The sequence below is a fragment of the Phragmites australis genome, chromosome 23, assembly GCF_958298935.1.
Source record: "Phragmites australis chromosome 23, lpPhrAust1.1, whole genome shotgun sequence".
Taxonomy (NCBI): Eukaryota; Viridiplantae; Streptophyta; class Magnoliopsida; order Poales; family Poaceae; genus Phragmites; species Phragmites australis.
The window spans coordinates 6,336,435-6,347,955 of NC_084943.1; the positions used below are offsets into that span (position 1 = coordinate 6,336,435).

The 11,521-nt window shown below is 43.8% G+C and overlaps 1 protein-coding gene across 4 annotated transcripts; it reads left to right on the top strand.

Moving 5' to 3' along the window:
• The first annotated feature begins 1,084 nt into the window (after window positions 1-1,084).
• On the top strand, window positions 1,085-6,394 carry LOC133906092 (pentatricopeptide repeat-containing protein At2g26790, mitochondrial-like). Of its 4 annotated transcripts, none has more exons than XM_062347875.1 (5): window positions 1,085-1,458; window positions 2,521-5,101; window positions 5,165-5,684; window positions 5,809-5,913; window positions 5,989-6,394. In XM_062347875.1, the coding sequence occupies exon 2, from the start codon at window positions 2,578-2,580 to the stop codon at window positions 5,050-5,052; it is 2,475 nt and encodes an 824-aa protein (XP_062203859.1). In that variant the 5' UTR covers window positions 1,085-1,458; window positions 2,521-2,577; the 3' UTR covers window positions 5,053-5,101; window positions 5,165-5,684; window positions 5,809-5,913; window positions 5,989-6,394. The 4 variants fall into 4 exon arrangements, with proteins under 4 accessions (XP_062203859.1, XP_062203860.1, XP_062203857.1 ...); XM_062347876.1 differs by having other exon boundaries at window positions 2,521-5,062; XM_062347873.1 differs by having other exon boundaries at window positions 2,521-5,684.
• Window positions 6,395-11,521: the final 5,127 nt, after the last annotated feature.

Consider the following 11,521-nt stretch of genomic DNA (forward strand, 5'->3'; position numbering starts at 1 on the left):
TCTATTTGTCATAAACAATTATGTAACCAATAAGGATGCAGCAATTGACAGGTATTATGTAACTAGTAAATAAATTGTAAATAAATTTTAACATATGTATTTTTAAGCATGTGTTTTCATACTGCAACAATGCAGAAATCTAAAGCATACTTTCTTCTGCCTATTTGCTACAAAATTAATCCCAACTATTCAGCAAAAAAAAAAAATCAAATAGCAGAAATCTAAAGCATACTTTCTTCAGTCTATTTTCTAGAAAATTAATCCCAACTATTCAGAAAAAAAATCAAATAACCAATAGTCCAGTACTGAGCAATAAATTAGCAGATCAGTTCTAAATTGTAAAATAGAGTGGAGAGGCAACAACAGAGAACATAAAGTAGGGAGCAGGAGGGAGGGCCAGCAACATACGCAAAGAGAGAGCAGCTACTGCTGGATGCGCGAGAGGATGGAAGATTGCAGCCGCTGGCCTACCTACTGCCGCACGCGGGAGGAGGGATCCCGCAGAGAGAGCTGGGTGGGGAGAGTGTGAGACAGAGGTAGAGGTACCAGTAGGTGTCGCCGCACCATCGATGAAGAAAGATAAGGAGAAGGGCACTGAAGCTCTCGATGTGGTCGGGGGTGAGGAGGCGTGCCGATCGGACGGGGAGTGCGGTCGACAAGTTCAAGGGTGAGGAGCGCGCGTAGGTTGGTGGGGAGCACGTCGGTCGAGGCAGAGCGTGCTGGGCGGTGGGGAGGCACGTCGGGTAGTCAAGGAGCAGCGGTAGGGTTTCCTAGGAGAGAGGGAGCAAAGGAGTCGAGAGCGGGTGGGGGCTGGTTCAGTGATTATTGCGAGTAATTTATATTAACTTTGATGTCGAGATTTGTTTGTTCATCATACACAATCCAACAGAAGTTATGGGAAACCAAAGTGTGGATTGTGGCATAATTTAACTCTTTATTGTGGGTTGTGAATTGTAAAATCGAACTATTTATTTTGACTTTTAGCTTTTGCTACTAAAATTCAAAAGCGAAAGCTGATTCGCAGGAGAACATGAGTTGGGCTCCATTTCGTAACTAGGCCAGTGGGCCGGAAAATGATATACGCCCCTCGCGCGCGCGGGCGCCCACGGTCCCAGGCACAGCACAGAGCTGCACACGGAGGCGGCGCGCGGCGGGCCGAACCCTAGAGTGCGGCGGACGGTGGCAAGCAGCCGCGAGTTGGTGAGGAGATCAGCGGCGCGGCACCGCGGCAGCGGGCGCCACGGAGAGGAGTGCGGGGCAGTCGTCAAGCCTGCGGGTGGCGGTGGCCAAGCGGCGGCAGGCGGGCTCCGGGCTTCAGCGGCCAAGCGGCGCCTGGAAGAGGCCGAAGGCGGCAGGGGCTGTCGTGCGGCGCCAGAGAGAGGAGGAAGCAGCCGAGCAGGCCGAGCGTTGCGAGAAGAGCAGTGGCAACTAGCAGGCCGAGCTGGTGAGCAGAGCGAGGTATCTGACCCTAGTCATGTTGTAATAGTGTGATGATATGACGTGTTTGATTTATACGGAATTCCGATTTGCGAATTTGAAGCAACTGCAAATCATTGATAACTCGTCAGATAGTCTGCAAGAAATGGAGAAACAAGCATTGCATACATATTGTTTCAGGCAATACAAGCAGTACCTTTCGCACTAGTGCGAGCGTGACTCTTAATCGTGAGGAAATAGTTGCTGATCTGGAAAATCGAGTACCGATTGTTAAATGTGACGGTGAAATTAGAGAGCATGAGTGCTTGTTTGTTGAATTGTCCAACTCAAGCAGTGGTTCATAAGTTTCCATGAAAAATGTAAAATGATCCTACACTGAGAGAAAGATATTTAGAAGCCTTAGTGATGACAAAATCATGACACAATTTCAAATTAGACCTTTAATGCTATGCTTCATTCTTTTTTTAATGCTTATAATTCTTTAAAAGTTATGATTATATCACTAGTTTTGCTCATGTTGATCTGTAGATTTTTATTTCTTGCACATTTATAGGCTCTCGTGGTGTATTATCAGTTAGTGAGGCAGTTCTTCGTCGTATTTTTGGGATTTTTGTTTGAACAAAACGTTCATATGTTTGTTTGATATGCCTATCACGAGTTATCTTTGTCCAAAGAGTACTACCTTCCTACAGTTTCGTCCTACACACACCACTGCCACCCTCTGTTGTAAATGGTGGCGTATATCTTATACCTATTAGGAGCAGAAGAGGTGTGCTATCCTGCTATAAGGATTTCTATCCTTCTAGGATGAAGACTTTTAATCCTACTAAAAATGGGACTTCCTACATGGTTTATGCTGCTGATTTATGATGTTAAAAGTTTGACATATTGCCAAGGTTCTTAAGGTGTCACCTAGGCGACAAGGTGTATCTACGTCACCACAAGGGAACACGTTAGGTGCCATCTAGGCGACAAGGCCCCAAGTTGCCACATCTTGCTTAGATTGCTGCTTAGATTGAAGCTCATACTGTTAGCAGGAATTCAGGATTTGATAGATTTTTATTCATTTCTTTTTTGTTGCAGGCAGATTCCTTTTATCAATTATGTGTCGTATGCAGTGCTGAAAGATTCATATCTCCCATGCTCCTGTGGTGGCGGCCCAAATGCACTACTGAATGGTTGAGGCACAGGAGAGTTTTTCCCTGGGAATTTTTTTCTTGCCCCTTCTCTATGCTTGCCGCTTCAGTTCAATCAGACTACTCGAGTGGTGATGAAAAGCTGAATTGTGTTCCTGATAATGAACTTGTTCCTGATAATGAACTTATCCGGAAACGAGCCCGCTCTTTGAGCTCTGATAGTGTTGTGGAGACACTCCGCTGCCTAAGGAGGAGGCCTGCTGTTGCATTTGCCTACTTTAAAGATACTGAGAGCATTGGGTTTCACCATGACTTTTCAACCTATTCAGAGATCATAAATATTTTATCCCATTCACGGCAGGGGAAGATGTTGGTATCCTTGTTATGTGAGATTGTTTCGCCAACTGGTAGTGGTGATCCTGAAATCTTACCACTCATTGATCACCTAAGAAAAACATGTGCCACTTCTCATGCACTCTCATTTGCAGGCAATTGCTTAATCAAGGCATACACCACATGCCACGATGCACAAATGACAATAGATATGTTTAATCTCCTTTGCAGGCTTGGATTTGTTCCTTCAGTTTGGGCTTGCAACTTTCTGCTCAAATTTGTAGCTCAGAGCGGTGAATCGGAGATGGTTGTCGCAGCTTATGATCAAATGAAGTGCTTTCAGTTGACTCTTGATGCTCATTCATTGAGCATGGTCACTAGGTCGCTTTTCCAAGCAAAGAAGGTGGATGAAGCATTGCAAGTGTGGTTTGAGATGATTGAAACTGGAGTGAAACCAGATGCACATGGATACTCATCATTTGTAATAGGTCTTTGTGATTGTGGAAAGTATGATCTAGCTTACACTTTTATGCAAGAGATCACCAGGGAGAGGGTTCCAATTGAGGCCATGGCTTATAACATGTTAATCGATGGACTATGCAAAGAAATGAAACTGGAGGAGGCTGAAAAAGTCTTGGAGAACAAGACCAAACAAGGACCTGCCACTGATGTATATGGTTATAGCTATCTCATTCAAAGTTATTGCAAAATGGGCAATGTAGAAAAGGCTTTGGATCATTTGGAGGCCATGGGATCCCATGGTATCAAGATAAACTGTCACATTGTCGGTTATCTTCTACAGAGCTTAATGAAGTTAGGTATGACTTCTGAAGTTATAGTGTACTTCCAAATATTTAGAGATTCAGGGCTCCAACTTGATGGGGTGCTTTATAACATTGCTATGGATGCTTATTGCAAGCTTGGGAACATGAGTGAGGCAGTTAAGCTACTGAATGAAATGAGAGCTGGGGGTTTGCCACCTGACAAAATCCACTATACATGCCTGATCAATGGCTACTGTCTGAAGGGAGAAATACAACAGGCTCAACAGGTATTCGAGCAGATGCTGAAGGAAAATATAAAACCAGACATAGTTACATATAACATATTGGCCAGTGGATTTTGCCGGAGTGGTCTTGTTATGGAGGTGTCTGTCCTTCTAGACCATATGGTGGATCAAGGGTTGGAGGATTCACTAACCTATGCTGTAGCAATTGATGGTTTTTGTAGGAGAGGCAACCTGAGCGAAGCAGAGGTGTTATTTAATAGAGTAGAAGAAAAAGGGATCGATAATATTGAAGTGTTGTACAGTGCTATGGTTTGTGGCTATTTGCATTCAGGCTGGACGGACCATGCTTACGTGCTTTTTCTTAGGGTTGCTCAACAAGGAAATTTTGTGGACCATTTTTCGTGTTCAAAGTTGATAAATGACCTTTGTAGAGATGGAAATGTCAAAGGAGCTTCAACTGTATTTAGCATGATGTTAGAAAAGAATGTTGTTCCTGACGTAATTTCGTATAGCAAACTCATATCAGCTTATTGTCAGACAGGAGATATGCAAAATGCTCACTTATGGTTCCGTGATATGATTCAGCAAGGGCTTTCTGTTGATGTCATTGTATACACTGTGCTGATGAATGGTTACTGCAGGGCTGGTCAGTTGCAAGAAGCATGTGCATTATTTGTTCAAATGACAGATGTAGGGATTAAGCCTGATGTAGTTGCATACACAGTGCTATTGGATGGTCAACTTAAGGAGACCCTGCAGAAAGGATGGCAGGGCGTTGCTAAGGAGAGGAGCACCTTTCTTCTTAGAGCAAAACATAAGGCATTGTTGAGCTCTATGAAAGACAATGAAATTGAACGTGATGTACCCTGTTACACAGTATTGATCGATGGGCACTGCAAAACAGAATATCTAGAGGAAGCTCGGTGCCTATTTGATGAGATGTTGCAGAAAGGACTTACTCCTGATGTTTACACATACACAGCTCTTATCAATGGATATTGTAGCCATGGAGAAATAGCAAAGGCTGAAGATCTTTTACATGAAATGATAGATAATGGAATGGAGCCAGAAGCACTGACCTTTTCAGTCTTAGAACAGAAAATCTTAAGATCTCGGAAGTCTCAATTATATTTATGATTTCTCTATGGTAATATATTGTTGAAAAATTATCCCACTGAAGAGAAAGGTAAATGCATATAACCTTTTCAATCATGAATTTATTGAAACTAAAAAATTTGGCATCCAATAGGATGATGCCATCCTCCTGCGGAGTGCCGTGTTCCGAGAATCCTACCAGACGAGGTTCCTGGTGCTGGTGATCACCAATCTCATGTCGACCAAGAAGGTGGACGTGTCCTGGGTCAAGCTTCTGCGGGCTCCGTATCGTTTGCCATGTCTAGAGTGTGGGAAGGTCGGCCCTCTTGGCACATCACTGGATCCTGGAGGAGAAGAATGACACACAGGACATGCTCAGTGTCAAAATTGACAACCACCAGTGGAGCTGCGCCAAGAGGGCCGCCAGTGGAGCTGTGCACACCATCTCAGTGAAGCCTGCCGCAGCACCAGCAACAACTCTGAGGTCTTACCGGACCATTTTGTGCCTGTGGCTGGCGGTGTGTTCCCAGACAACCAACAGCAAAGAAGCAGAGCTAAGCTCTCTAGGCTCCTGAGCCATGAGGAGCTCCCGCCGCTCCTAGTCCATGCTGCCACAGATCCATTGGGCCGTTATGATATGATCCCCAAATTTATTCAAACTATGCATATTGAAGGTGTGTGTCACAGTTTTAGTATTTAGGGACCCATATTTTTTTACCCTAAACGTTTTGCTGGGATATCTTTATGACATCTATGTTCCATTTGTTGATATTGTGAGCTCATGTTTCTTGTTGACAGGAAGCAAGCTGATTGCTGTTGGGGCTGAAGGGCCATTGGCTTCTTGAGTCTATCTCATCGCCTGAAGGCACCTCTCTTGCAGAAACAACTTTTATGTGCACTTGTGTAGGTTATTTCCTGATAAATTGCCATATTTTCTATTATCAGTGATAGCTTACCAACTGAATATGTAATTTGCAGAGACCCTGCCCTTTTAAATTCATCATCAGCTAGCTGGGCAGATGTAGGATCCTGTCTCGTGCTCATTCAGAAATATGGAACCAAAGTTCAGAGCTGTGGGATTGCTGTCTTTTGTTCAGATGCATCCTGTATTGGTCCTATTCATGACTCATCAGAGCTGTCTTTTGTCTATCAGGATCATCCAATGAGCTCATTCATAACTGGATATGGTTTAACATGTCATGATACGGTGTTAGTTTTTCCAGCAAGTTTCAACCTGGATTAGTGATATTGTGTGTTTGCAATAGCGCTTTAAGTCATCCCTAACCGATTCCCTGCTGAAGACCTATGTTTTGCTTGAATGTACGCTGTATATCTTTTGTTGTAATGTTGATGTGCGTGTGAAGAATAGCAATGGTTTTGGTTTTATGAATAGCTCAGCTAGAAGCCACCAGATTTGCGAATGCCGGAAAAGATAGCCAATTTATGTTGCTGAAATCTCTGTTTGGTAAGTGTGTGAATTGTGAACAGATAATTGTTTGTGTAATTATGTGTTTACAGAGCTGGTGAGGCTCTGCATCTGAAAAAGTACGAGGAAAATCATTGGGGACAATAATAGGCCATAGAGTAATGAACCTAGCTAGGCACGCTGGATGTTATCTCCATGACCAAGTTGAGTAATCTCTAGCAAGCCTAGACCAACCGTAATTGCATAATCACCACAATCCACCGCGAGGAGAATTTAAACTTTACCATGAGCTAATAATCACCCTTAAGCAGATCTTTAACCGGAAGCACGGGACAGTCGAATGGTTCACTACACAGAATTTGCACGCAACACTTGAATGGCTGAGCAGCAGACATTTTGTATATTAAGAAGTATGTTTATCCAACTGAATTTACGTTTTACCTCATACATGATACTCGAGTGATCAATATTTCTACACATGGTAAGTAGTTGATGTTCAATCATAGTCATTCCATGTGTGAACTGCAATATCATGTATACACGTTTTATACAGCCATAGAACATGATGATCCTATGTTACACGATATCCATGCTGCACACCGTATCGTGTAAGAAAGAGTTAGCTCTCATAGAGGAAATGGGGTCTGGGTTACAAGGCGTTGCAGTACCTGAACCGACATGATTTCTGCACATAGTAAGAACAGTAACCAATCAACCATAGTTAAGTAACAGGTGTATTCAATTGCAGATGGAGGCACGACGACAAGGAGCAGATGGTCGTGGTGACTTTTGTCACTCCTCTATGGCGTGCCTTGTGTGCAAGTGTGACGTGTGCCTGCTGCTCACCTTCCCCTCCACCACCCAGATCTCACGGCATGACTGGTTCTTAGATCCGAATTGTTTTTTGGATAGATGAGTGAATAAGGAGAGCCATGCATAAAGGTGCACGAGAGAGAGAGCAAACAACACTATATGTGTGGTGACTTATGTGTGGCAGTCAAGAGGTAGATCTGCCATCTAGCACACTGCGAGGTGTTCAACACGAAGGTGGAGAGGGACTTTGAGGTCTTTCCGAGTGGCTCAGCTCTCCCCACCATCGAGAGCACCATGGGCATCACCATCGCCACTGGCAGCATATTCCTAGATGGCGAATAGGTGAGGTATTCAGCCGAATGCTTGGATAATGGTACTTTGTATTTGATTAGTTTGTTTTACAATGATTATGCATTTTTATACGTATAATTCTTGTAAAGGAATGCTTTGGTCTACGTTTATATACAATTTTATACATATAGCTTTGTTTAATTGATATAATCCTTCAGTGGTAATAATTGGTGGAAATTACCTAGTTTTTCTTGGTAAACATGCATTATTATACAATGTTCTGGTAAAACCGACTATAATAAAAATTATTATAGTCGGTTTTCTAAACTGACTATAATAGTTGCCGATTTCTACTATCCCCTTCTTGCCGGTTAGATAACAGACTGTGAAAATGGTTACGAACTGACTGTGAAAATTGCATCTCTTTTCTGCATCGATTATATTTAAATCTCTAATCGTGATATATTATTCGGGTACTATTATGCATCATCATATATATGGTGCTAGCCAGGTGGCTTCACAGCTTTAGAAGCAATGTTTCCTTTCTTTTCTGAGCCGACGAGATTTTTAAGTGCAAGTTACTTATGCATATTGCTATATTTAATTTTCACTACTACAGAAAGGATCATCCCTACCCCCTTTTCACTGCCGGTTTTTAATAATCGGTAGTGATAAGGTATCACTACCTGTTCATAAGTTGAACCAACAAATCTAACATTGAGCCATTAAGAACCGGCAATAATAGTGACTATCACTGCTAGTTTTAGCTATGAACATGTAGTAATACATCACTACCGGTTTGGAATACGAACCAACAGTGATAAGTGTAAAACCCCATTCCCGAGATCTCCTATGCCTTTTGTATCGGTCCCTAGATCAAGTAGCTGATACGCATAGTACAATAATTACAGCATCACACAGTTATACCTTGTACATAAAAGTATTAAGGTTATAGAGTGCAAAAGGTCTTCAAAGCATATTGTATGTTACAAACCTGGCCTCACGACCATCAAAAGCATAGCGAAAAGACTACCTAAATCCATAGGCAGTTAGAATGCGAACGTGACTACTAAATCTACTCCTCATCTGCACCTTCGTCTCTAGCGAAGTCAGCATCTACTTCCTCATCTGAATAATAGCAAGAGTGAGTACAAAAGGTACTTAGCAAGTCCTATACGACTTCAAGGTGTTGATAGATGCATAAAGGATATCAAGAATAAGGCTTTACGGGTTTAGTTTTAAGCTTAAAGCAGTTTATACATATATCAAATTATATTCTCTAATGTTAACTTCAAAAATAGTGTAAACAAGGTAACAAGGTATATCTGAGGGGGTTTTCGGTTCTAGAAGGGGCTACACCTCGCTTCGCAGTCCCTATCCGGTGTACCTCTAGTACTACATAGCTCCTGGTGGATTGAGCCAGTAACCTCATCACACGAACATTTAGTCCACACACTCACTTATCAAAGACACACATACCCCGAGTCTAATCAATGAGGTCATTGGTTCACATGTCTATGACCGTGGACACGGCTCTTCGAATAGATTTATACTCTGCAGAGGTTGTACACTGTACCACATGATATGCTCAGCCTCCATCTATTGCAAGTGGAGGAGCGAATCATACTGAGACACTTCAATCGTCTTCCCTTGCCAGACAAATACTTCAAGATACGCCAAGTACCAGAGGCCTCGTACCCGATGCTAGACTCATAAGCTTATAATGTGCCCAATCTGCAACACCCAAGTAACGGGCCAGGTGGACACCTAGATCCTCGTTGCTCACCTGGCTCTTCTAGTAGGATGCCTAACTCAGTCAGGAGTAGGAAAAGTCAAGTCCTGCCCATACAGGATGCATGGTTGCACTAGGGTGGCTTAGCATGACGGCACAATGATTCGATGCTTATATGACATCATGCTTCTTCAGTTGGCAATGAATACCACAAAGATAGCTCAAGCCCCCAAGACTATCCTCGACCGGAGGACTACTCTACTTGCGGTCTCCAAAACAATTTTCACCCATTTTACATCCACCCGCCATATCTCACACGACATTAAGGATTCTACAACACCAAAGATTCATGACATATGAGTTGAATTGATTAAGCAGTGAAGTAACATCTTTGAAGAGACGTATTCCACTAGCGATATTTCTGAAGAGATGTATTCCATCTTAAGCATGCTAGAGATCATGGCATCATCCAGCATTAATATAGATAACGACAGGTAAATCCTAGGATGATATGTATTCTAGAGAATACATTAAGGCATGGCAATTTGTTTGATAGGTTTTAACTAATGTAAGCAGTTGAAAATAGCACAATACATAGCGCATGCAATAATAAGTCATGTTTTAAGTGATCATTAGATTATTGCAAAACTATGATCAAAATGATCAAGGAGATAGGACTTGCCTTCACCGAAGTCTTCTTCTAACCCTTGGTCAAAGTCAGAATCCTCCAGGTTCTCAGTGAAATCCCCCGTTTCTGCAAACGTGTAAATAATACCAAATGGAATGAAAAATTAGCCCTAATAGATACCACACTATGATAGAAAGATAGATCTCAAATTTAGATGAATTTAGGTGAAAGAATCGCCAGAATCGGAGTTAGAACGAAAAAGTAATGACTCACGGAAGATTTAATCTAAAATTAAATCGAGAAAATATGAAGTGATACTATTCATGGATGGGGTCCACAGGTGGGACCCATTGAACTATGAGGACCACTAAATAGTAATTGGGTGGGACCCACTGAAAGTACATGATTGGGCTAGATTGGGCCTAGACTTGGGCGTGAGCTTGAGCCTAGGATGAGTTGCATAGTGGTCGGCCCATTAAGGGAGAAATGGCATGAGGCCATCGGGCTAATGGGCCGAGGCTAGAGGTAGGCCCACGAGAAATGGTCTGGGGCCATTGGGCTTGCACCGGGAGGCCGGCCTATGAGGCTCGTGTGGTGTGCGTGTGCGCATTGCTGGCGGGGGCAGAGCGGGGAAGTAGCCAACGATAAGGAATCATGACAACCCCGTGTCAGAGACTCATTAGAGTTGGGTTCCTACCAGAGTTACATTACGAGAAATACATGTTGCGCACCTACGCGTGATGTGGGACCTGTTTAGGAGCTTATCGACTGTAGGTGGTGGTCGGAGCGGTGATAGACGATGACAGGAGCAGATCAGGGTAGCAGAGCAAAAGCTAGGCGGCACCTCCCTGCTAAACACGTGCACGGGGCACCTACACCATGTGCCTATGGTTTCTAGCAGCTCCATGGCACAAAGGCTGGTACACAGGGTGGCAAGGGTGGCCGATAGTGACAAGGGGCTCGCTGGCAGCGTCTGTGGCTCACTAGCCAACGGTGTTGTGCTAAGGTGAGCTCCGGCTAACCTAGCACTCTACGGAGAAGGGCAGAGGGAGAGGCAAGGATGCTCACCGGCGTCTACGAGGACAGAAGGATGTTACAATAAGGATTATCACTGCTAGTTCATAACGGCTCAATTCTCGCCGACAACTCAATGATTGAGCCATTATGAACCGGCAGTTATAATCCTTATCATTGTTGATTCATATTCCAAACCGGCAATGATACCTTCGGGATCACTGCCATTTCGTATTCCAAACCGACAGTGAGAATCCTTCTATAAATATCTCAGCCCTCCCTCACTTCGCTCCCCATCTCATTTTGCTCCCCATCTCACACCCCTTTAGAATATTGATCTCGACAGTACTGGCGGTCGAAGTGGTGCGATGGTCACCGTCGTCACTTCGACCGTCGCTACCCCTTGGGCCCGTCTTCTCTGTCTCCTCATCTCTGCTCAGTCCCATTGCCGACCTTGCCGCCGTCCCCGTCGCCTACCACGATTGTGTTGCCCCATTTCCCCATCTCCCCTCAGGCCCGTCGCCGACCTCACTGCCGTCCCCATTGTCTACCATGGCTGCCCCGCCCTGTCTCCCCATTTCTCCCTAGGAGATATCACCGACCTCTT